The sequence below is a fragment of the Littorina saxatilis genome, linkage group LG6 (assembly GCF_037325665.1).
Source record: "Littorina saxatilis isolate snail1 linkage group LG6, US_GU_Lsax_2.0, whole genome shotgun sequence".
Lineage (NCBI taxonomy): Eukaryota > Metazoa > Mollusca > Gastropoda > Littorinimorpha > Littorinidae > Littorina > Littorina saxatilis.
Window position 1 is genome coordinate 39,063,551 of NC_090250.1, and position 27,922 is coordinate 39,091,472.

The 27,922-nt window shown below is 43.9% G+C and overlaps 1 protein-coding gene across 1 annotated transcript; it reads left to right on the forward strand.

Annotated features, from left to right (window-relative positions):
• Positions 1–20,179: 20,179 nt before the first annotated feature.
• LOC138968181 (uncharacterized) lies at positions 20,180–26,590 on the forward strand. Its single transcript, XM_070340734.1, has 4 exons — positions 20,180–20,385; positions 21,344–21,496; positions 22,605–23,601; positions 26,251–26,590. The coding sequence occupies exons 3-4, from the start codon at positions 23,093–23,095 to the stop codon at positions 26,426–26,428; spliced, it is 687 nt and encodes a 228-aa protein (XP_070196835.1). The 5' UTR covers positions 20,180–20,385; positions 21,344–21,496; positions 22,605–23,092; the 3' UTR covers positions 26,429–26,590.
• Positions 26,591–27,922: the final 1,332 nt, after the last annotated feature.

Genomic DNA, 27,922 nt, shown 5'->3' on the forward strand with positions numbered 1-27,922 from the left:
TTTTTCAACCGGTAGTCTTACGACGTCGATTCTGTACGGTTCTGAGTCAGTAATGTTACGAGGATAATGTCTGTGTGTTTTCATGACATGGATATTAAATAGATTTGACGCTCTGGGCTTGTAAAGGCTTTGCAGTTTGAAAGATCAATCATTCACGTCAGTAAAAGGTTTAATAATTCTACCTCATTAATGATTAGTGATCGCGCTAGCCATTTCTAAAAACCTGTATTTCGTTGCAAGTACGAATCGTGGCCGTGCTAAAAACCGCTTATTCTTTTATGCCAACCGATCAACTGATTAAATTATGGCTTATACATGTACTGGAGAGAAAACAAACCTTGCAAAATAAATATCAACCGGTAGGTATTAACAGTTACCATATTTATTTCCGACAGATTTAATTTGCTACCAGTAGAATACCAGACATTTCCGCTTAAGACTTTCTCTGATGCTGGCTGCATACTGTAAATTGGGTTCTTCACGATGTCAATTCTGGAGAATTCTATTGACACCAAAGCTATTCTTTGTTTTCTCCATGGGAATAACATATAAATCATGCCCCAAATCGTGAGACAACTTTACTCTTTAGCCCTTTGACAATGTGAAAATAAAGCGCAACGAAGCAAGCAGTGCAGATTCCCACTAACCAATTCTTATCACAGGTAGTGCCTTTCATTTTGTACCCTGATCATCAGCCACGCGAAATAAATGGAGTTCAACCGAGGTTAGAACAAAGGATGACGAGGAATCATCAACGTGCTTCACTCCTCAACTCAACAAGCTATGAGCACGAGAAAACGATTACATTTCATGCACTGCTTTTATGCACCTAAGCTACGAACCCAAAAGTTTCTGGTTTGTAAAACTGTCGTTCGACTTAGAATTAAAATGTTGTCCATCCGGAATAATCACATTAAGAAGATTAAAAATGAGGTACAGTCATAGCTTGCTTTATTTTTCCGGGAACGCACGAAATGGCCTTACTCTAAAACGTCATATAGCGACTTTATTGAAAACAATTTTGTACATGAGCCCGTTCTTTGTGGTTCTTTTTGTTTTTTTTTATAAATTGTAATTCTTGTATCAGCTGTTCATTCGCTTTTTGCTCATGTTGACTCTTTTTTTCTTCGCAATGAAACATGATAATATTTTATTCATTTTGAGTGAGCTTGTTTTACCTGCTAAAAGAAGCAAGCTTGTGTAGTTTCCGGATGCTATAGCTGTTACAAGATACTATTAAAAAATCATATGCCAACAGTTTTTGACCTGTGAATTATGTGCAACGCATATGATATATACTCTTTTCTTTTTGAGCCCAGTTTAAATGTCTTTTTTTTTTTTACTGCATGGCTGACTTCACCCATCTGCAGTTACTGTTTCGCAAACTAATACATGTATAGCTACAATAAATAATTTCAGGAGAGAACACATGCATTCCTGGTTACAAAAAGTCATTCTTCACCTGACATTTTTTTTCTTCAATCAATGAGTTTAATCAGCTGGTGTTTCACTTTTTGTCCCAAGTATTTGAAAGGTAAGATATTGATTCCAGGGCTAGAGGCATAATGCTTGCAGTCCCGAATAGCCAAATATGTAGAAAAGGCCTGTAAAACCGACAACCCGGGCTTTTATCCATAAAAGCAACACACACACACACACACATACACACACACACACACACACACAGTGGCTAAAAGTAAGAGACTTCGCTTGCAGCTACTTTCGCCTGTAGGGGAGGGGGGGTATTTGTTTAATTGGCCCGTGCAACATCACGGTTTAGTGATTCCGGTGCCCACACGGGAGGAAATGAAGCGGTCAAAAAGTACTGGTCGTTGAAATCATGACCAACTGGTGGCCGGGAGTGGGCAGACTGGATAATGTTTGCTTTTCTACGGCGCTGCTTTTGTTAGGGATAAATTTCTTTCCGTCGGATGAGGGCTGAGTCATAGGGGGTTGGATATCCGATAAAATACCTACGCACAAATTGACACACCTTTGAAGAGAGTTTTATTTCTCTGGGATATAGGTGCTAGAAACTGAAAGAAGGCGTTCTAGTTTACTTGTTGGCCGGAATGCTAAAATTCTACAAACATACAGTCAACAATACACAACCAAGCAACGCCCCCCCCCCCCCCCAACAAAAATCAAATGAATTAAACAAAAACCAGGCAGAAAATTGATTTTACGCTTGCGTTTTTTTAGTCTCAGTCAGCTGAAAGACCAACACCCCTGATACTGAGGCTCACCCAAAACTGGTTTGGAAACAGACTCGGCGACACAGAGGTATAGCCTTACGCAGACATCCATAAATAGACAGAAAAATACACGGGGATACATTCGTTATGTTTATTTGTTTGCTTGTGTTATAAACAGGCACTAACGTTGTGGGAGAAATAAACGTGTAATCGAAACATCCAGATTGACTTACTGTTCGAGATACAGTCGAAGCTACGTTTAAGAACACTCGTTTTAAGACAAACACCCCTTTAAATCCTTGTTATCCGTATTTTCTGCGCATTACGTCTGTAAATTCACCTCGATTTTAAAACTCCCTCTCTTTTGAGACTGTACTTTCAATCTTGTTGGACGTCTGAAAACAGTCGTACCCCTAGCTGTGCTCCGACATGGAGCCGCCGAGAAACAAAGACAAATCTGGACAGGCATTGGGCCATGGGACCGGGACACCTGCCTTGACCACATCACTGTGATAAAATCGACAGGAGTGGTAGCGGTGTCCCCCAAGGCTATCCGGCTACCCACTGTCTCCTGCTGATTGAAGTATCTGCAAATGGTTCTCCCTACCCCACGACGGTCCGTCGGTCAGTTGCCACAGTGGGATTCACAATAAATCCCCTGGACTTGTCCGGAGAACGCCGATTGAACCACAATGGTTGACCTTCCCCCACAAGTGTCCCCTAAACAATGACGGCAGTTTTAATCCAGGTGGTGAAAGTTGAAGTGGTATGAGAGCATCGTTTTATTTGGAAATGAACGGGTGGCAGGGTGTGATTGTGTGTCGTGTGAGTTTGATGTGGTTTGATGTGGTGGTGGTGGTGGTGGTGGTGTGTGTGTGTGTATGTGCATGTATGCAAGTGTGTGTGTGGGTGTGTGAATGTGGGTGTATGTGTGTGTATGTGAATGGGTGTATGGGTGTGTGTGTCGTGTGTGTGGGTGTGTGTGTATGTGTGTGTGTGTTTGAGTATGTGTGTGTGAATGTGTGTGTGTTTTGGTGTGTGTGTGTGTGTGTGTGTGTGTGTGTGTGTGTGTGTGTGTGTGTGTGTGTGTGTGTGTGTGTGTGTGTGTATACCACCTGCAAGTTATAGTTCTTTGTCACTACATCGCACGGACAGCTGTACACTCTAGCACTCATGTCAGTCAAATTCTTAAAGATAAAGACATAATGAAGTGTCGATGTAACTCGGATAATAAGTTAAATGACCTCCAGGGCGCCAAGCAAGCAATTTCTGCAGGCGAATAGTCATACAGCACTCCTCTGATAATGAACCCTGGGCTTGTTATCACACCAAAGTGAGAGGCTTACAGCTAAAGTGATGCCAACAACAGATACATAGGCCTACGCTTCTGTCCGCGAGGGTTTACCTAAGCAAGCTCCCACAACTACAAATACAGTGAAACCCCCCTCCCCCCTTCTTAAGACCCCCTCCCCCCCCCAATTAAAATAACAAAATTAAACTCCTTTTCTAACCCCCATACCAATTAAGACTTCCTCACATTCAGATTAGCCTTTGATTTTTCAGATTGTCTGTATAATTATATTTACCTTAAGACTTACGTGGGCTGCATTTGGTTGGTTTGGCAGACTCTTGACTTTTATTCCACTGTGATGAACATCGTACGTGTAGTAAGGTGCTTCACGATCTCTGGGTTGCCTACTGCTTTAATTGTGCTGGGTTTGGCAGACCCTTGACTTACACCAAAGATTTTCTCAGGTTTTGGGTGATTTTTAGAAGGGGGGTTCCGCTGTACACGATAGCATTATGCTGAGAAAATACACATACCTACCATCACCTGTGGCAGATGTCCAGCTTCCTGTTCTCACACTTTACCTGCCTTGTCCTAACGATGTTATCGAGTGTTGCTCGGGTTTGGTGGCCCCGAGGGTATACCATGGAACAACGAGTCGGAGCTTTTCTAAAGTGAAGCTGAATAATCCTTTAGGGGGATGCTTTGTTTTGACAGTTTAATTTGTTGTGCAATGTGAACCATTAAGAGGCCTTGAAGGCCGATGCCAGATCATTTACAGGCAACGTTAGGTTGTTTTGCTTTGTCATGAAATCGTGTAAGTGTGGTTGGAGAGGCTAAAATTCCGATGGTAGATAATGTTGAGTCAGAAGGGAAATAACCTCAGCTGCGGCAGACTTCACCGTGCGTAATGAGCGGGGCTTAGTTTTACCAGCTACATCCCCCCTTGTGTTATTTCTTTATAATCAACATCAGGAATAATGATGAGCTGGTATGAAGCTCATACTATTGCGTTGTGTTTTCATTGAGAGTGATTAACTTGGAGTTTATAGAATCAAAAAACAAGAATGGTATATATACGGAAGTCGGCCATTTTACTCAATATCCAAAAGCATATTGAGAAAAATGGCCGACTTTCTTATCTCGTAACTCCACACTAAATACCCACTTCCCCTCTGAAGTATTGATGTACAGCCCATGGCACTAACATTCATGTAGTCGTTTATAACTGAGGATGAACAATTCGCTTCATGACGAGACAAGTATAAATGCCATTCACCCAAACTGAAATTGACTTCGCTGCCGTCTGCTCCCATTGTGGCGCCTGCGCAAAACTAATGCGCATAAGAAACGGCGTCTGCTATCAAAACCTGAGATCAACGCATCGACGCAAAAACTGTCCTTTTGTAAGTTTGGAACAACAAATCAAGGTCAGAACAGCTATATAATCGCTATTGTGTTTTCAGCGTAGCAATAGGGTCCGATATTTAGACTCGAACAAGTATAATGCGACTCGTCTTCGACTCGTCGGCATTATACTTGTCTCGTCTAAATATCGGACCCTATTGCTACGCTGAAAACACAATAGCTGTTAATATTGTTGAAACGTTTTATTATTGACCAAACAAAACGTTACGTTTGTTTTGTCAATAATAAAACGTCCCAACAACACACCTTTCTTGTTTTTTTATTCTGAATTTTAGAACGTTGGCAGTCTATTTATTTTTGGATTGGAGTTTATAAACTTCAGTTTTTAGACGGAACCATGTGTATCGGAAACAAATTGTGTTACAGCGTAGGAATTCAAATGCGTTAGAGAAGGCGGTAGAGGAATCCTCGAGGATAGATCACTTTTTGAAAACTGGACAGGGATATTCGTAGTGCAACTATCTGTGTGCGTGTGCGTGTGCGTGTGTGTGTGTGTGTGTGCGTGTGTGTGTCTGTGTGTGTGTGTGTGTGTGTGTGTGTGTGTGTGTGTGTGTAAGTGTGTGTGTATATGTTTGTGTGTGTAAGTGTGTGTGTGTGTGTGTGTATGTTTGTGTGTGTGTGTGTGTGTGTGTTTACATGTGTGTGTGTGTTTGTGTGTGTGTGTGTGTGCGTGTGTGTGTGTGTGTCTGTATGTCTGTCTGTCTGTTTGTCTGTCTGTGTGTGTGTACTTGTGCGTACGTGCGTGTGAGCATACGCCTGTGTAACTGGGTATGTGTAGGTGTGTGCCCGCGCGCGCGAGCGGGGCAGGGGTGTCCGGTCATGTACGTGAATGTGTGCGCTAAGGTGCGTCTATGCGGGCATTTATGTGTGTATGTGTCACGTGAGTGCGCGTGCGTTCGTGTAAGCGTGCGCGCGTGTTTGCGTGCAAGCATCAAGCGTGCATTCGTGTGTGCATGTGTGCGTGCATTGGTACGTGCGTGCGTGCGTGCGTTGGTGCGTACGTGCGTGAGTGAGTGTGTTGGTGCGTGTGTGCGTGTGTTTATTAGCAACGATCTTCTTGAGCAACAGGAGCAACAACAACAGCAGCGCATTCACCAACGTATAAAACGACGTTAAAACGTAGCTGAATTATACATGAACACAAACAGACAACATAACTGTCCCTCCATCCAGATGACCATAATATGCGAGTGGACGGAGGCTAACGCTATGATGTGGTAACACCACCACCCTCCCATCTGTCGTCACCATGCACGTGGGAGGATTCTCATACTCCACTGGACACACAGGGGAATGTTTGTCCGGCGGTCAGATGACTTCATTATTGATGTCCAGTTGATTGATGAATTCACTGAGCTAGCTACTCTGACGAGTCAGTCTTTGCATGATAATGAAACGAGTTAGTGCAAGTTTAAATGGATTGTGTTTGTCGTGTTTGACTTGCTGGATCTGATCTCATGGATTTATGCCTAATTAGTGCAACTGTAGAAAAAACAGACAGCTCTAATAAAAACAAACAAACTTACAAACCAGCCAACGAACGAAGAAATGAACGAACAAACAAAAAGATAAGAACACGCAAGGTATTATTAATATGTCTGCCTGTAAGCTGGAAGCGGAAAACATCCAAGGGATTTATTAAAACAAACAAACTTACTGGGTGGCCGAGTGGTAACGCACTTGCGCTCGGAAGCGAGAGGTTGCGTGTTCAGGCCTGGGTCAGGCCGCAATTTTCTCCCCCCTTTCCTAACCTAGGTGGTTCAAGTGCTAGTCTTTCGGATGAGACGAAAAACCGAGGTCCCTTCGTGTACACTACATTGGGCATGGGGTGTGCACGTTAAAGATCCCACGATTGACAAAAGGGTCTTTCCTGGCAAAATTGTATAGGCATAGATAAAAGTGTCCATCAAATACCCGTGGGACTTGGAATAAAGTAAAAAAAATTCCATCTCACACGGCATTAAGTCTCAGGAAACATGAATACACGCATGCAGGAAAAAAAAATATGGGTAGCGCCGTATGTATGGCAGCTCGCTTTCCCCGGGGAGAAAGCAGCCCGAATTTCCATGAGGGTAACCTCACTGGACTGTAAATCTTATCCAATCCAATCCAATCCAAATCAGCCAACCAACGAAGAAATGAACGAACAAACAAAAAGGAAGGAACGCGCAAAGCCAATGAAATGTCTGCCTGTATGCTGAAGGCGGAAGACATCCAAGGGATTTCATCCCCGATAGAGACAGACAGACAGAAAGACAGACAGGCATACACATCCTGAGTCGAACAGACAGATTCAGAGACAGAGAGATACCAGATGAATGCAGGCACCAGTTTATCTCGTTGCACTTTCCCCTCCACCAAGTGATGGTCAAAAGAGTACACACACACACACACACACACACACACACACACACACACACACACACACACACACACACACACACACACACACACACACACAATGAAATGCAAATGCTGGTCTCATTGCACTTTTTCCTTTGCAAGAAGTGGTGGCCAAAAAGGGCCAGTCATGGCAAGGCACGGTGCATTCAGAACACATGCAGGTCTCGAGCTCCTGTCAAAATCGGCGCGACAGCATTCAGACGTTTTAAAGGAGCACGGCATCGATCGAAATGGGTGTGGGCGTTTGAGAGGAGGAGGTGAAGGCTGATGGATGATGCATGCCTATTTGTTAAAATATCTTGAACCTTCCTACCTATGAATATAGTAATAACCTAGCTATCTTTCTACCTGCATATATATCGACTAGGTACGAACAGACAGACAGGAAAACATGCTGTGCTCGTTTTTGAAACTAATCAGTAGAATATAGAGTATTTCTCGGTTTGAAGTTGAGTTCTTCTTCTTCTTGCGTTCATTGTTTTCTTGATGGTGTCATGGTTGGCGTTGATACGTGGTACCATGGTTTGTTAGAGTGCTCCGTGCAGCCCAGTACCTCCGTCTTCAGCACTCGAGGTTTCTGTCGGGGTTACCTCACCCTTAGCTCATGGCCCGTACCTCCTACCCTGAGAGCACAAGGGGGGGGGGGGGGAGGATTTGCAGGGATCCCACCCGGAGCTAGGGTTTTAATGCGCCCATAATCGCATTAGATGAGTCCCGTCGAAGGGCGATGGAGCATTTTGAAGAGAGTAGCAGTGCCGCCTGCTACCTCACTCCACCCTGGTAGGAAACACCGCCACTTTCGTCCGCGGCCGCAAGCGGCTGGTCTTCATATCTGAAGTCCGTTCCCCTATCCGTCACCCGGGGACGCGCTGGGTTGGGGGTGGTCGCCCCACTGAAAATCCCACACTGGGTTAAAGAAGCTTGAGTTCTTGAACATTGCCATTGAAACTGATCGAATAGGCCAACACGTGGATCAATTTGATTAAAACGTCGGAATTTTACAGGAAAATGATCATTATACACTGCTGGAGCACCAACAACTCTCAATAGTCGTTCAATCCCGTACGTGCAACCGAATATGCTCACTCACCATCGCACATCTCCATTTTGACACATAAAACACACACACACAAACAAACACACACGCACACACACATACACACATACACACACACATACACACACACACACACACACACACACACACATACACACACACGCACAGTCACACACACACGCACATACACACACACGGACACACACAGACACACACGCGCACACACACACATACATACACACACACACACACATAAACACACACACATATACACACACATACATACACACACAGCACCACCATCCATCCTCATCCTCATAATCATCACCATCAACAGGAACAGCAGCACCACCACCACCACCACCGTCCGAACAACAACAACAACAACAACAACAAACCGAACAACAACAACAACAACAACAACAACAACAACAACAACAACAACAACAACAACAACAACAATAATAACGACAACAACAACAGCTCCTACTACTACTATACAACTACTACTACTTCTACTTCTACCGTACTACTCGGCTTCCACCACCACCACCACCTCTACTACCACCACCACCACCACTACTACTACTACTACTGCTACTGCTAGTGCTACTTATACTACTACTACTACTACTACTACTACTACTACCACCACCACCACCACCACCACTACTACTACTGCTACTGCTAGTGCTACTTATACTACTACTACTACTACTACTACTACTACAACACCTCCCATCCCCTCCATCCAATGTTCTCATTTGATCAGTTGTCTCAGACTGCACCAGGCAATGGCAGGCTGACATCCTCACCCTGTTCACGCAACACACCCTGAGGCTGTGGGTTTTGTCACACATCGCCGCTCATTTGGAACAGAGTGGGATTTGAAACTGTGCCATGCCGTGCGGAAACGTACATCCCGGTGTCACGATTTCATCTTTCGCCTGTGTACATATTTCCCCCTCGACATATACTCAAGACTGAAATGTTGTTTCCTGGTAAAATTAAGAAGTGAAATTATTTAAGGACGAAAAGCATGTCAGTTTCTTGCATGTGAAGAAAATTGGTGGTAAAATTTAATAGATTTCAACCCCAAAATCGAATTCTTCGAAAACGTGTACTGAGTGGTTACGTCCCTTGAGTAAGAAGGAAACATTTTAGGATGAATCAAATTTCCAAGTTAAATAAAACAAATTGGTTGGACAAATTTGGCCCCATGACTGTAAGGTACACAAGGTCGCTCATAAGTACTATCGAAGGGTGTTTTTTTGTTCAGTGTAGAGTTTATACTAGATCAACGAGGCCGAGAAGCGAAATATCAACACGGCGAAAGATGAAAACGTCACACCGGCCCACCAACAACCCTCTAGGCATTGGCCGTTAAGAACCTTAGTGAAGAGTTCGTGCGAACCTGATGGTGGTGGATTTTTGTTTCTTTTGATTTCAGCTTTTTTAGGGCCACAACTTGATCCCAGGTGGACTCAGGTTTCGTATTAGTGGACCTAAGTGTCTACGATTATTTTGTTGTAGTTGTTGCTGCTCCTGCTGCTTCTGTTGCTGTTTTTGTTGTTGCTGTGATTGGTTTGGTTCGGTTTGGTGGTGCTGTTAGACACCTTCAGCTTGTCAAACCATGTTTCGTTTCGGACGGTGGGGAATGCGTTGCGTATCTTTGTGTTTCCATGATCCATTCTGGATACCACAGAAACTTTAACGTACGTAGATGATAGTCTGCGTCAATACACACGCTGTAGGGGCCCAGTATGTTGAGCCATTATCAGTGCCTGCTGGGTGAACAGCAGTTGCGTTATTTGTGGAGAAAAAAAGAGAAGAAATAGTGAGCCATTGGAGGGAAGATGCAAAAGGTCACCTCAATGCGTCAGGAGAAAGGTAGTAACATATACAATAACCAGCAACAGCAGCAGCAGTTGTCAGCGCTGGGAGTACGAGGTAGATACTTGATCCTGTCACAGAACGTCCCAAAATGTGACTCCACCGATACGATCAGTTCATTTTGACAGGCTTGACCTTAGACTGAACCGGCCAAACTTCTCAAGCGGACACTCCCCGCTTTTGCACATTGTCATTCATTGCTTCTGGCCATTGGCGTACAGTGAGTGATTCGGTTTGATAACGACAGATTGTATCACGGACTTTCAGCCTGAACTTTATGGCGTGTGCATAGTACTGTAAATGACCTTTGTGTCACATGGTGGCTGCCATGGTTCAAAGTCGTGATCTGAATTGCTCTACTGGTCAGTGAAGCGTCATGATATTTGGAAAAATGGACAGCTTCAACTGTTGCCTAGCTTGTATCTTTCTTTTATATGTGTGTGCAAAGGTTACTGACCATGCTGGACAAAGATATGGGATCGAGTGGTCAGTATAGGCAGACGTGGTTATTTACCCTTTAGGATCCCCTCCCCCCCCCCCCCAACAAAATTATGTTGGTTTAAGGTAACCCGACCGACCCTTTTTTTCCCGCCGACCCTAACACTTTTTTTCATTTCCCCCAAAAAACACCCAAAAAATCCACAACTGTGGGCACATTTTGCGAACCATACCGAGACTAAGGGAAGTAATCTCTTTTTTTTTGTGTGGTCACGTGAACCTAAACCAACATATATGCTTTGGGGCCTTATGAGGTTTGGACGCATTGGCTTACACACACACACACACACACACACACACACACACACACACACACACACACACACACACACATATATATATATATATGCATACATACATACAAACATACACACTCACTCGTATATTTGAACATTTTTAAAAGACAAACTTAACTAGCACCAACGCTAAAAACTGTTGCATGTAATGACAACGACTTGTATAATGATTATGAAGACACCAGTAGACAGACTTATTAACTCCAGGACAGAGAACTCCAGTTGCCCCCCCCCCCCTTCCCCCTTCACCAACCTCACTCTCTGCCCCCTCCCGGCCACATACATAAAACACGTCACGCTTACTGAGGCCCTACGATTTGACGGATGGACCTATTAACACAGACGACTCAGACAGGCAAGCATCCATACACAAGGTTCTGCATATAGAAGCGAAAGAAAAAGTCCAAACAAGTTTTGAGTGGTGGAAGAAAAAGTCCACTACAACTTTTTTGGCCCAACTATCTTTTCAAAGGCGGCCTCATCAGGGGCAAGTGATCCACACTGCCCAGACTCATCAACAAGAGTAATGTCCCCTTCATTATGGCGTCTGTCGGCATCGTTAGTTCCGGTGTGATGCCTAGGAGCCGCCATTGCTTCGTCATCACGGAGGCTGACCGTCTGTTGGGTGCCCACCTCCTCCGTCCTGATGTACGAGGTCGCCTGGACTCAATGAGCAATGGCGCGTGTTATGATAGATGTTCTTTGAGTCGACAGGGGAAAAAAATAGTTCGACCGTTGGAGGGAAACTAGTTTCAAAAATCTGTTTGAAGTCCAGAAGGGAAAACACAACTTGGGGTAGCTGTTATGAGTGATGGTGATGGTGTAGTTGCATGGTGATCGATGATGATGTTTGCTGGTATTAATAATGGCGGTGGTGGTGGTGGTAGCGATAGTTCTGCTGCAGTTGCTGCTGCTGCTGCAATGGTCGTAGTAAGATTGGAAGGGTGCTTTAGTGTGTGTCTGGACATGATTTATTGTGCTCATTCAATTAGACACTCTGCCAGGTCCTGGGCTGTTTAGCCCATTCAATTAGTATGATGACGATGCTTCCCGAAGAAAACAAGTACAGACCTCGGCATACGCACTCAGACATTTTGCCTTTGGTCATCGAATCACAGATGAGCAGCAACACATTTTAGGTTTATTTTGTTTGTTTGCTTGGGAAAGAGCGGTGGGAGCCATACTTGGGATCGAAAAACAACAAGAGGCGAAGCCTTCAAGGCTCCCGTAAGAAATCAACAAACAGTAACACAAACTCACTCACTCCGTCACACACACACACACACACACACACACACACACACACACACACACACACACACACACACACACACACACACACACACACACACACACACACACACACACACAGAGTTAAAACTAACGCATCATATCAACTCCATGTATAATTTTCAAAAGAAGGCAAACAGATAAAAATGACTGTGTATTTGTTGTTGGTGCAGTTGTCCCTGAAGAAGTTCTTGTGCAATCCTCACACACACACACACAAACACACACACACACACACACACGCACACACACACGCACACACACACACACACACACACACATACACAAAACCGCACAAGCACGCACGTACACACAGACACACATTTAAACTGCATCAGCATAATTATCATGGCAAAGCTTATAATTATCTACAGTTATCAACCTACCCCAGAGCTTGCGTATCAAGATATATTCTTGGAATGATAATACGACTAAGAGTTAAAGATATGGTCACACACACACAGCTTTACATGAGGTTATTTTCCCTGGTCCTCGCACTCCGAAGTCTATGCTATACTGTTCAAAAAAAGAAACGCATAGTTGCTACTTGCCAAATTTGTTTTATTTTTCTAAAAAATTAACAGAAAATCCAATATTTAGATTATTTGTTTGAAATTTGGTATGGACACAGTTGAATGCACACACAGTTCATTTGCATCTTCAAATCAATCAGTCAATCAATACGATTGGGTGCCGAGGCTGTCAAGTCAGTAGGGGGTGTGACTGTCTTGAGCAGCAACAACTGCCCGGCACCTTCTGGGCATGGACTGGATCAGATGCCGGATATCTTGCTGTGGGATGGTGTCCCACTCCTCCTGAAGTGCCTGCAATAGATCGCGGTGATTTGCCGGCGCTTCTTCTCGCCTGCGCACACGTCTGTCCAATTCATCCCAGAGGTGTTCTATCGGGTTCATGTCTGGCGACATGGATGGCCAGGGAAGCACCTGGACATGGTGGTCGGTGAGGAACTGGGTGGTGAGTCGTGCTGTGTGCGGGCGAGCGTTGTCCTGCTGGAATATGGCATCCTGGTCAGCCAGAAGAGGAAGGGCGTGTGGGCGCAGAATTTCCTCCACGTATCGCTGGGCAGTTATGCGCCCTTGGACGTGCACCAGGGTGCTCCTTCCAGCGGTATTGATCGCCCCCCACACCATGACGCCTCCACCACCATGAACGGGTGCCTAATCCACACAGTTGGGCGCGTAACGTTCGTTTACTCTCCGGTAGACCCTCCTCCGACCATCATGTCGCTGGAGCAGGAAGTAGGACTCGTCGCTGAACCACACGTGTCTCCAGTGATTCCGGACGGTCCAGCGAAGGTGCTGGTTGCCCCACTGCACTCGGTTCTGGCGATGGCGGCGGGTGAGGACAGCTCCTCTGTGAGGTCTGCGAGCTCTCAAACCAGCTTCATGCAGGCGGTTCCGCACGGTCTGGTCCGATAATCGGTGTGGCCCGGGGAGAGCCTGGACAGAAGATGAGGCCGACAGGAAACGATTCCGGAGGTGGCGGAGCCGTATGAAGCGGTCGTGAGCAGCAGTTGTCGCCCTTGGTCTTCCCGCTCGTGGCAAGTCAGCAACGGAGCCAGTGGCTTGAAACCTGACCCACAGTCTACTGATGGTGCTCTGGGACACGTGGAAGTGCCTGGCGATTGCACTTTGACTTTGGCCTGCTTGTAAACGACCCAATGCAATTTGGCGGTCTTCTCTGCTCAATCGGGCCATCTTTCGTCGCTGAATTGTCGTCTGATTTCTTTGTGGCGAACAATCCGCTTTTATGGGTTTTGGAAGACATGGTGAGAGCTCAATATTCCCCGAGTTTCACGAGATTACACTGAAGCATGACGAATGGTCATGCCAAATGAGCAATTTTGACATTGTAGCCACTGATAACGCATGCGTCACGTGCAGAGCTCACTTGTGGCAATGGACGAAAGGTCGACGACCAGATAAACATTTTCTGCAGTTTGGTGGATATCCTTGTAGCCATATAATTAAATTAACCAAATATTACAAGCTATGCGTTTCTTTTTTTGAACAGTATATTTTCCAGTGACACGTTGTCCTGCTGGCCACGAGCTCCGCGTGCCTGGGCATGAACGGTCACCAAGAGGACCATTGACTATTATCTCTCATGTACTGGCTGTGTGAAAGGTATTAAAGTCAATGACAGAAAAATCATGTACTTCCTCACTGCAGCCATGGGAAGCTTTTTAATCCTGTCCCCTCAATTATCGGGATGTTCCTGTGGTAGCACAACCTCTTGTTTAGAGTACACTATGCATTATGTCTTGGTATCAGAGAGTTGTAATGTTAATTCCAGTTGTAAGGACGTCCTTTCCTGAAACAAATGAAGAGGCGGATTACAACGCGGCATTGCTCTCTGCACTGGATTGTTGCTTGCCCGTCGTAAATCGGCTGTAGATCTGAGGGTACTGTGTTCATTTGCAAATCTACCATCAGCTTATCTGTCTTTTGCACTGCAGACACTAAGCAATTATAGGTAGCTGCCATGTGACCACTTTTTCCACTGCTGTCCTCAGTCCTATACTTTTCATCAAGACTTGTCACCATGCCGAGTGGATCTAAATTCGGAAGTCTTCATGTGGCTGAGGCATATCTGACATAGCGTCGATCTTGTTGAAACAAACGGCAAAATGCGATTAGCTATAATGACTACAACCTACACAAATATAAACAGTGTTTTGAAACAGAATAGTCAGGTTATACAAGCCACTTTACCTATGCAGCATGGTAACCCTACAATATGCGAAACATGTCAACTGACTGCAGCAGCCTGGTTCTTAAAATAATTTTGACGGTCAACACAGCCAACACAGTATTCACAGTCCATTTTAAGGAGCAACGGAGGTACTCTCTGAGGGTCTTGTTTTAATGATAACGATCAACTCAGGAGGAAAAAACAACAGAGGAAATTATTTACAAACAAATATCACAGCAAGCTTTCTTTAGCTTTCTGTCGTTGTCTCAAAACTAGCATTCTACCTTCTGCCCGAAAGAATCTAATCTTACGTTGTACTGCCTTGAAAGAAAATGCCAACAAAGACAAGGAAGCTAAGCTTACCAAACGTTACATAGCGAATCATGATAGTGCGTAAACAGCAAACAGTACAATCAAAGAGAGGATCGAGTCTGGAATGAAACGCTATACAGATCTAGCATTCAAAAACTGTCTTTCAAGTTCAAGGAAGTTGTTGCAAGGTAAGACTTACCAAATTGTACAGACAAAACCATGACAGTGCATGTTTTGAATCTGAGGCAAAATCGTGATCATTTTGACTTTGAGAACAGATTCATTCCCTTTCCTTATATCTGCATGTTCAAGTAAATGGTGGACAGTTTTATACGGGCAGAGTAAACTTGAGACTCTACTGCAAGTCTTGAAATTCACATAAGTCGAACCAAGAACAAAGACATCCAAACATTACAGGCACTTTAGATCAACTAATTTCACTAGAGGTGACTGCCTAGCACTGTGTTTGACATCCGTGTCTGCTGAAATCAAAAGAAATTAAAACAAAACGGATTAACAGTAAGTGACACGTTATCAGAGTGGGAGAAACTAGATCTGTCTCTGTACTTACCGGGATACGACTGCCAGATCGACACTGCGCTTTCGACAGCTCTTCCTCGCGTGGACATTGGAAAAACGCTGTGCAGATCACATTGTAGGAAATCTCCCTTTGGTATCTTCTTTATTTACTTTTCTGGAGCTTAGAAACCGAACAACGTGAAATCGTCTTCCCCGAATCGGCGAAGGCAGAGGTGAGAACTGGAGAAGTGAATCTATGTACCACAATCCTTCGCGCGACCCCTGACCTGGTTTTGACACCTGACCTGGTCTACATACCACACACGACACAAACCAGTCAACTGCTTGTACCCCTTCAAAAAAAAACCACCACCCGTTTTCTTTGGATACACGCTTTAACTACACACATGCCGACACAATGTTGATCATTGCTTCAATATTTTGAAGATGGTGCTGGAGAAATTAGTATTTCGGTGTTTAGTCAAATGTTAAAGTTTCTACCACAGACATACATACATACATACATACATACATACATACATACATACATACATACGCACGCACGCACGCACGCACGCACGCACGCACGTACAGACAGACAAAGTTTAGCATCGCATAGGCTACACTTACGTGAGCCAAAAACAGTACATCAGAAGAGGGCATTTACTCGTCACTAACACAAAACGTCTCAATTACATGGCACATGTGCAGAAGAAGTATCCAGTGGTTTTCTTCCAAATTGAAGACTGCAAACGCAGAGAAAGCTAAATTATAGGAGAATTTCTACATACAATCTGGAAAAATTGCTTTTTACACACACACACACACACACACACACAAACACACACACGCACACACACACACACACATACATACACACACACACACATACACACACACACACATACACACACACACACACACACACACACACACACACACACACACACACACACATACACACACAAACAAGGACACACGAGGTTGTCATACATATTGAAAAGAAAAAAACCCACTTTTTACACGAACTGTCTCTTCGGAAAACAGTTTGTTTTCTGAAGTATTTGCTTTTCAACTGTTTTTGTTTTCTTTGTTTTTTTGTCTTGTTTCCCCTTCCCTCCTTATATAAGTTTCGGTCTTTCTTTCGGGTTAGGAGTGGAGATTTTTCCGATCTCCCAGGTCAACTTATGTGCAGACCTGCTAATGACTTAACTCCCTTCGTGTGTACGCGCAAGCACAAGACCAAGTGCGCACGGAAAAGATCCTGTAATCCATGTCAGAGTTCGGTCGGTTATAGAAACACGAACATACCCAGCATGCCTCCCTCGAAATCGGCGTATGCTGCCTGAATGGCGGGGTAAAAACGGTCATACACGTAAAATTCCACTCGTGCTGAAAACATAAGTGAACGTGGGAGTCTAAGCCCATGAACGAAGAAGAAGAAGAAGAAGAAGAAGAAGAAGAAGAAGAAGAAGAAGAAGAAGAAGAAGAAGAAGAAGAAGAAGAAGAAGAAGAAGGTGGTTTTTTTTTCTTACTTTCTTTCTTTATTTGTTTTCCTTTAAAAATGAAGTCTCGACCTGCCCACAATGCGACTGGAAGTGAAACTGAAAGTAACTTTAGAAAAGTCTCTTCACAGAGCGAGACCTGCCCGCTCCACCAGGAAGCCAGAACAGATCACTGGCCCCAAGGTGCCACACTGCAGGAGCAACTCTGGGGCACCAAAGACGTAGAGGTTACATGCCGAGTCTCAGTGATTATGAAAAATAATGGTCGAAGTTGGCGGATCATGAAAAATGCGAGCTTCAGCGAGCTTTTTCATGACCGCGAACTGAGACCATTATTTTTAATAATCACTGAGACGAGGTGTGTAACCTTTTTATTCCTCCTTTCTTCAGTTATTCAAAGAAAACAGGAGTTTTTGTGCGAAAGTTTGATCGAATCCGAATCACTCAACCAGTCAACCTGCGCAGGCGATCGATTAATGCGCGGTTGTATAGTTCCGTGCAAATCATTCCATTCTGTTAACACTTCTTGTCAGTTTCCCTGTTTTGGACTAACATCAAGTACACAGATATGCTGTTATTCTGCTGTGGCGGTAAAGGCAGATATTGTGTGTTCTGTTTATGTTTTAGTATTGCTTAGGATAATGTTCTTTCGTCAAATGGGACTAGCAGACGAACTTTTGCACCCGTGTTCCAACGTTAATTACTGTATGAAGTTCAGTTTTCTGGGGAAAATAGTGTATGAAACCGCTTTATGTTGTTTAAATTGATGAGATGTGTGCATTTGGTTGCGTGTGATCTGTTTATAAAATGAAATATTGTTGAAAACTGACCGTCGGATTGCAGTCAGTGTTGTCGAAGAAACTGAGTTAAAAGAAGGGGAACTACTCTTGTCGCTAGAGTATGAGTTACTTGCCTTGGGAATTTGCGTGTGATGAACGGTTTGTGCACGGCAGATCTAGATTCAGAAAACAACCGAACTCATGGATTTTATATGGAGATTCATGTGTTCAGGCCTGTAGTTGTTAATTTAAATGCGGTATGTTTGTATTGTTTGCTCCAGCAGGGCCGGACTAGGCTAAGAGGAGGGGGGGGGGGGTTGCCAGTGGTGGTCCAGGGGGATGTTCCCCCTGGCGGGGTCAAGGGGTAGAGCCCCTTGTGGGGGTCAGGGGGCTTCGCCCCCTGAAGCTGATGGGTAGGTCATATTCTGAGATAGGAAAATGGTCGCTCCTTGCATGAAACGGCATAAAATAAACAATAATAAAAAATGTTTTAAATAAGTGAGGTACATGTTTAGGCTAGGGGGGGGGGGGGGGGGTTGCGCAACCCCCATAACCCCCCCGGTAGTCCGGCCCTGTCCAGAGATGTAGAGGTTACATGCCGAGTCTCAGTGATTATTAAAAATAATGGTCGAAGTTAGCGGATCATGAAAAATGCGAGCTTCAGCGAGCTTTTTCATGACCGCGAACTGAGACCATTATTTTTAATAATCACTGAGACGAGGTGTGTAACCTCTTTATTCCCCCTTTCTTCAGTTATTCAAAGAAAACAGGAGTTTTTGTGCGAAAGTTTGATCGAATCCGAATCACTCAACCAGTCAACCTGCGCAGGCGATCGATTAATGCGCGGTTGTATAGTTCCGTGCAAATCATTCCATTCTGTTAACACTTCTTGTCAGTTTCCCTGTTTTAGACTAAAATCAAGTACACAGATAAGCTGTTATTCTGCTGTGGCGGTAAAGGCAGATATTGTGTGTTCTGTTTATGTTTTAGTATCGCTAAAGATAATGTTCTTTCGTCAAATGGGACTAGCAGACGAACTTTTGCACCCGTGTTCCAACGTTAATTACTGTATGAAGTTCAGTTTTTTGGGGAAAATAGTGTATGAAACCGCTTTATGTTGTTTAAATTGATGAGATGTGTGCATTTGGTTGCGTGTGATCTGTTTATAAAATGAAATATTGTTGAAAACTGACCGTCGGATTGCAGTCAGTGTTGTCGAAGAAACTGCGTTAAAAGAAGGGGAACTACTCTTGTCGGCAAGAGTATGAGTTACTTGCCTTGGGAATTTGCTTGTGATGAACGGTGTGTGCACAGCAGATCTATATTCAGAAAACAACCGAACTCATGGATTTTATATGGAGATTCATGTGTTCAGGCCTGTAGTTGTTAATTTAAATGCGGTATGTTTGTATTGCTTGCTCCAGAGATGTATATTTCGTACGTATAGAGCGTTTTGAACTTTTCAGTCGCAAAAGTAGTACGGAAACAGAACAGCTTCTCAACCCATTGCACTATCGAGGATTCAGGCTGTTGCTGGCTCGTTATTTGTTTGGTTGCTGGGTCATTATCGAAAAATAACTAGCTCTACAAGTTTACAGAGGTAAAGAAGCAGAGGGGGGAATAAGTATACTTCGTACGTATAGAGCGTTCGGAACTTTTCAGTCGCAAAAGTAGTACGGAAACAGAACAGCTTCTCAACCCATTGCACTATCGAGGATTCAGGCTGTTGCTAGCTCGTTACAGTATTTGTTTGGTTGCTGGGTCATTATCGAAAAATAACTAGCTCTACAAGTTTACAGAGGTAAAGAAGCAGAGGGGGGAATAATCCCTGATCCTGACCACCAGCTTTATTCAAAGCTACAAAACTTGAAGTCTGACCTGAGGCCAAAAATCCTGGAACGCCGAAGAAGAAGAAGGTACGCCGAGTCGACATTTTTACCAAGAGCTTGAGACCGAGACACAATGTCGTCATCACACCAAAACTTCTTCTGTGTGGGGAAATGCGTCATGTTTTTTTCTTTCCAAAAGCCCACTTGCTTTTTTTTGATCCAAACAAAAAAGCTGACTTTTCGAAAGGTCCTCTTTCAGTAAAGTTGAAAAAAAATCTTGCCAACGATGTAAGAGTGAGCTTCGATAAACAGGAACAATGCATCGCTTGTCATCGGCTTTGTGCAGTTTATTCTTTATACTTCATGTTCTTCATTATGGTAAATTGATTTTTTTAAAACTTTTTTTGATTGTTTAGGGGGTGGGGGTGGGAGATTTTGTACACACGTACGTTCATGTTATGTGTCTAGTTAGTATTGGTGCTTTTTGTCCACTCTTCGTGCGTGCGTGCGTGCGTGTGTGTGTGCGTGAATGCGTGTGTGCGTGCGTGCGTGTGTGCGTGCGTACGTGCGTGTGTGTGTGTGCGTGCGTACGTGCGTGCGTGTGTGTGTGTGTGTGTGTGTGTGTGTGTGCTTGACTGAAGAACCTGCATAGTACTGAAAGAATGAATGACATTTTCAGCTTCGTTCCAGCTAGCCTACATAATTCCACAGCTTACTATGAAAACACAACTTACAATACTACAGGTCTGTCGTCTTACACGTCTCTTTCTGTGTCCTTGGTTTTGTTTGTGTGTATAATGGAGAGAGAGAAAGAGAGAGAGAGAGAGAGAGAGAGAGAGAGAGAGAGAGAGAGAGAGAGAGAGAGAGAGAGAGAGAGAGAGAGAGAGGGGGATACAATATTCAGATCATTATTTATTTATGAAGCAAAAAGAATAAAAGAACAGTAGCTTTTTGCAACCTCGTACCAGAAGAGGGATCACCAGCAATATGCATCATAAGAACTAAACATTACAAGTTACATAGTTACACTTACAAGCACACAAAAAAGTATATCGAAATGTCCAAAACACATGAAAAAACCATCACATTAATTGCAAACATGTGTAAAGAATGAATTAAAAGGCAACAGCGATCATCTTAGCACTCATTGCATGTATGTATTTCCGTCAGTATTACTATTAGTCCCTGAGGCTGTATAAAATAAATTGGAGGGGAAAGCTATAAAGCATGTGAGTGCTTCCCTCCCCAATTTCAAGGTCATAGCGGAGTCATGTTGGTTATCTTTTTTTTAACTTCTTTCGCATTTCTCTTGATTCGTTTTCTCTCCAACGAGCAGGCGATGAGCTGTACACCTTTAATGATACCGACTACACTGACGCCACTACCCCACATATCACGAACACCACTGATGCCACTACCCCAGATATCACGAATACCACTGACGCGGAAAACGACGAGGGGTGGCTGAAACATTTCAGATTTCTAGGACGTAAGATTGCATTGTGCATTGCCAATCTATCGCTGTGTTTGCGGGTCACTACAACCACAATAGTATGATGCTATATATTTTAATCTGCTTATGGGACAACACTCTGTCATTATCTAAACAACAAAGTGACTTCGGGTGAGATGAATAAAAAAAACAAGAAAGGTAGGTCGTTGGAACGTTTGTTATTGACAAAACAATACATTCACAAACAATACCTTTCTTGGTTTTTTTATTCTGAATTTTGGAACGTTGGCAGTCTCTTTGTTTTTGGATTCGGGTGAGATGAACAAAGTAAACAAAACAAAAAGAAATCTCTGAGCCTCTAAAGGTGAACATTTGAATGTGTTTATGTGTGCTGTACGTGTATTGGTGAGTACAGATTTCTTTTGTTTGTCAACTTTGTCATTATGTCATGACAAGGCAAGTGTTATCCCTGCAATATTACTGATGTTGTCCTCTTCTTTTCGCGCGCGTGTGTGTGTATGTGTGTGTGTGTGTGTGCGTGTGCATGTGCGTGTGTTTGTGTGTGTGTGTGTGTGTGTGTGTCTGCGTGTGTGTGTTTGTGCGGGTGTGTGTGTGTGTGTGTGTGTGCGTGTGTGTTTGTGTGTGTGTGTGCGTGTGTATGTGTAATATTGGTGCGTGTATGGGAGCGCTTGTGTCTGTCTGCCTTGCCTGGCATTCTGGCTGTCTGCCTGCCTCCCTGTGTGTATGTGTCTAACGTCCATGTCTTTAGGTAGTAAACAGTGGCTGTGTTGTTCCCCATGCTTTATGTCTGTCGATATGTGCCATTGTCTTTGTGTGTGCCTGTTTTTATGTCTTTAGAAATGTCGGTCTGCTTATCGCTGCATTTGTGTGCGTGAGTGCGTGCATGCGTACGTGTGTCTGTCTATATATCTCTGTCTGTCTGCCTTCCTCTCCGGCTTCAATGATGTCTCTGCGAGAGCATACTAAAGTTTAGAGTCACAAGAATCTGTGACAGAGAAACGGACAGACAGACAGAGAGACCGATTGACCGATTAATAGACATGCAGACAGACACAGAGATAGACAGACATATTTGACATGTTCTCAATAATTACTTGGCTTATTTTTTTCTTTTCCCATGCAGTGGAACCATGGGTGACGCTTACCATTATGGGAGCCTCGAGTTTTGTCTTGATTTGTTGCTGCGTCGCTCTCTGTGTCTCAACGGGAAGACGCAAAAAAGCCAAGTATGCCACGTCGAAAGGTACTGTTCACGCACAAGCAGAATTAGGGAGGGTACAGAAAACACCTGTAACCCAGCGAAAGCGGAAACTAAGCGCAGTTCCTGCACAACGACAGGGAGTAAGGAAATCACGCCATGGTGTAACTGGCCAACAAGCCCGAACACAACCAGTTGGCCAACCGGCGGCGGCGGCCAAAACGATAAGAGATCAACCTAAAAATTAAAAAAAAGCGAAAAAGAGGAAAAAACCGAGGAAGAAAAAAAGAGTCAAAACCGCAGGAGACACAGTAGCAGGCGGCAACGCAGCAGGCGACAAAGCAGCGACAGTCAAAGCCCCTGAGCTCACACGTACCATTTATATTCCCATATATATTCCCAATCAGGAGACCATGAGCTACGGCGAGGCGCAAAGACCGTCGACCACAAGCAATTCTGTCCCAACCGTGGAACGCGAACCCAAACCACCGCGCTGTGCTGCGGTTGGTACGTGCTGCGCTGGGATTGGTAGATGCTGCGCGGCTACCTGTGGTGCTGCCTGCATCGCTATTTGGTACCACTGCCAGAAACACGACGCCAAACTCCACCACATTCGCGACGAAGACCTGGCTGAAGCGGCGTGGCGTCCCAAGCCGTACGACTCCTCTTTCGCACCCCAGCAGCCACCCCTGCCCTCTCATCAGGACGGCTCCTCTTTCGCACTCCAGCAGCCACCCCTGCCATCTCATCAGGACGGCTCCTCTTTCGCACCCCAGCAGCCACCTCTGCCCTCTCATCAGGAGGAGGAGGAGGAGGAGGAGTACGACGACGACGACTACGACGACGACTACGACGACGACGACGACTACGACGATGACATCACCTCGGAAGCAAGTAGCGAAGCGGAGAGACAGCAACACGAGTAAGAGATTAACGTAATATGGTTGTAAAGGGAGTTACGTATGTATCCATTGATTCATCTGTTGATAAACACATCAGAGGTAAATGTATCGTTTTAACTATATGAAGGGATTCAATTGTCGATAAAAAACGCTCGCGCTGGACCCGAGTAGGCCTACTCTTCAGACATTCACACACACACACACACACACACACACACACACACACACACACACACACACACACACACACACACACACACACACACACACACTCTCTCTCTCCCTCACTCCCTCCCTCTCTCTCTTTCTTTCTTACACACACACACACACACACACACACACACACACTCATACACACACACGAGTACAGACTCATGCACGCACACACACACACACACACACACACACAAACACACACACACACACACACACACACACAAACAGTAACACTAACACTTGTGCACAAAATGAACACACACACACACACACACACACCGCGCGAGAGAAAAAGACTACAGGGAGGCATTGACGTCAAAGACTTTCGACCGTGATGTAATTACGTCACTATTCGTGGTTTACGGTACCATTCGGCGGCTTTGCTACGAGTATGCCATAGTCTTGGTTGGCCGAGACCTTGCACCGTTCTATCAGACTGCCTGGCTGGCTGTTGCACCGAGAATTCCTCCCACCGCCAAGTCGTTTTTTGTGTGGTTTATTTCGCATTTAGGTCCCAGGTAACATTATGACGTTTTAATACGATCAATCGGACCTATTATCAAGTTAGTGTATCAACTTTTGAACGAGCTGCGCCCAGTAGTTTCCCAGCAATAAGCTGTTAAGTCGAGAAACACACACACACACATACACACACACACACACACACACACACACACACACACACACACACACACACACACACACACACACACAGACAATTAAAGTCTGCTGAGCCCTAGTACTAGCGTACTCGGGGATAAATCAAATTATAAATAGGATTCAGTGATAGTATTGGACGTCTCTTGGACCTACTGACCAAACAGAGTTCAGTAAAAGCAGGGCCGGACTACCGGGGGGGTTATGGGGGTTGCGCAACCCCCCTAGCCTAAACATGTACCTCACTTATTTAAACAATTTTTTATTATTGTTTATTTTTGCCGTTTCATGCAAGGAGCGACCATTTTCCTATCTCAGAATATGACCTACCCATAAGCTTCAGGGGGCTTCTGCCCCTTGACCCCGCTAGGGGGAACATCCCCCTGGACCACCACTGGCAACCCCCCCCCACTCCTCTTAGCCTAGTCCGGCCCTGAAAAAGGATTCAGGGGTGAGAGGTTAAAGGTGGTCTTTAATTGAGCCCGAAGTCGACTTCGCGAAGTCTTTTTACCTTAAACTCAGTGCTAAAGCTTCGTGCGGACAGCTTCACGAAGTATACTTTACATAGTCGACTTGACCCAGTTCAGGACAGACTTTACGTATCGTTTTAACGGGAATACTTATATGTAGGGATTAATATGTCGGTGAATCAAATTAACAATAGGTTTAGTAAAACGATCCAACGAGTCTTGTACCCACTGACCATTGGATCTGTCAGCATACACTGTAGCTGTATGCACGTGACAATGGTTCCACAGTTGATGGACTCAAGGTTCGTTGAACGCAACGAAAATCGAAGGAAACGAAGATCACAGGCATATCCGTGATCTCACAAAGATCCGTCTTTGTTTCTGGGATGTGTGCATAATGCTAGTTATCACTAAAACAACTGTCTTTGTGTGTTGCTGGGATGTGTGCATGATGGTAGTAATCACTAAAACAACTGTCTTTGTGTGTTGCTGGGATGTGTGCATAATGCTAGTTATCACTAAAACAACTGTCTTGGTGTGTTGCTGGGATGTGTGCATGATGGTAGTTATCACTAAAACAACTGTCTTGGTGTGTTGCTGGGATGTGTGCATGATGGTAGTTATCACTAAAACAACTGTCTTGGTGTGTTGCTGGGATGTGTGCATAATGCTAGTTATCACTAAAACAACTGTCTTGGTGTGTTGCTGGGATGTGTGCATAATGCTAGTTATCACTAAAACAACTGTCTTGGTGTGTTGCTGGGATGTGTGCATAATGCTAGTTATCACTAAAACAACTGTCTTGGTGTGTTGCTGGGATGTGTGCATAATGCTAGCTATCACTAAAACAACTGTCTTGGTGTGTTGCTGGGATGTGTGCATGATGGTAGTAATCACTAAAACAACTGTCTTGGTGTGTTGCTGGGATGTGTGCATAATGCTAGTTATCACTAAAACAACTGTCTTGGTGTGTTGCTGGGATGTGTGCATGATGGTAGTAATCACTAAAACAACTGTCTTGGTGTGTTGCTGGGATGTGTGCATGATGGTAGTAATCAGTTACAATGTCCTTGTTTGTGTCTGGGGTGAGAGAATGATGATATTAACTATTTAAAATCTATTGGTTTGTGTCTGGAACGTGTGAAGCAAGGACGATACTTTATCATTGAAAATATCTCCAACGTATACAAACGATGTTAAAGCGTAGCTGAATTATACAAGAACACTAACAGACAACATAACGGTCCCTCCATCCAGATGACCAAATGTGAGTGGACGGGAGCTAACGCTTTGATGTATCTTGTTTTGTGTCTGGGGTGTGTGCAGGGTGATAGCAAATGTGTATACCACGGACGGCAGCGAATCTTCAATCGTAGACTCATCGAGCGTGGACGTAGGACTATCTTCCGTGAGCTCTGAGGCGGAAACCGACATGACATCTCTATCCACTAGCGTGGACCCTGGTTTTTCTAATTCCACTGTCACATGGCCGAACCGTTACTGAAGGGCTCAAGAAAACTGAGTTGAACTAAAATTCGACCGTGATGGCCCAGCCGATGAATACGAACCTGCACAAGAAAGGAGAGAAGAGAAAATGCTGAACTGAAATGCGATGTTGATGACCCAACCGATAAATAAGAACCTGAATAAAAAATAACAAGTCGCGTAGGGCGAAATTACTACATTTAGTCAAGCTGTGGAACTCACAGAATGAAATTAAACGTAGTCCGCCGCTAGTGCAAAAGGCAGTGAAAGTGACGAGCCTGTTTGGCGCGGTAGCGGTTGCGCTGTGCTTCATAGCACGCTTTACTGTACCTCTCTTCGTTTTAACTTTCTGAGCGTGTTTTTAATCCACACATATCATATCTATATGTTTTTGGAATCAGGAACCGACAAGGAATAAGATGAAAGTGTTTTTAATTTGATTTCGAAAATTTAATTTTGATCATAATGTTTAATTTTTTTAATTTTCAGATCTTGTTTTTAATCTAAATATAACATATTTATATGTTTTTGGAATCAGAAAATGATGAAAAATAAGATGAACGTAAATTTGGATCGTTTTATAAACATTTTTTTTTTTACAATTTTCAGATTTTTAATGACCAAAGTCATTAATTAATTTTTAAGCCACCAAGCTGAAATGCAATACCAAAGTTTGGCCTTCGTCGAAGATTGCTTGGCCAAAATTTCAATCAATTTGATTGAAAAATGAGGGTGTGACAGTGCCGCCTCAACTTTTACAAAAAGCCGGATATGACGTCATCAAAGACATGTATCGAAAAAATGAAAAAGAAATCCGGGGATATCATACCTAGAAACTCTCATGTCAAATTTCATAAAGATCGGTCCAGTAGTTTACTCTGAATCGCTCTACACACACACACGCACACACACACACACACACACATACACACATACACACATACACCATGACCCTCGTCTCGATTCCCCCCTCTATGTTAAAACATTTAGTCAAAACTTGACTAAATGTAAAAAGGAGAGGAGAAACAACTGAACTTAACTGAACTTAAATGCGACTGTGATGACCAAACCAATAAAATGATTAAAAACCTGAATAAGGAACAAGTCGCGTAAGGCGAAATTACAACATTTAGTCAAGCTGTCGAACTAACAGAATGAAACTGAACTCACTGCATTTTTACAGCAAGAGCGTATACTCGTAGCATCGTCAGTCCACCGCTCGATGCAAAGGCAGTGAAATTGACAAGAAGAGCAGGGTAGTAGTTGCGCTGAGAAGGGTAGCACGTTTTTCTTTATCTCTATTCTTTTTAACTTTCTGAGCGTGTTTTTAATCCAAACATATCACATCTATATGTTTTTGGAATCAGGAACCCACAAGAAATAAGATGAAATTGTTTTTAAATCGATTTCAGAAATTTTATTTTAAAAATAATTTTTATATTTTTAATTTTCAAAGCTTGTTTTTAATCCAAATATAACATATTAATATGTTTTTGGAATCAAAAAATGATGA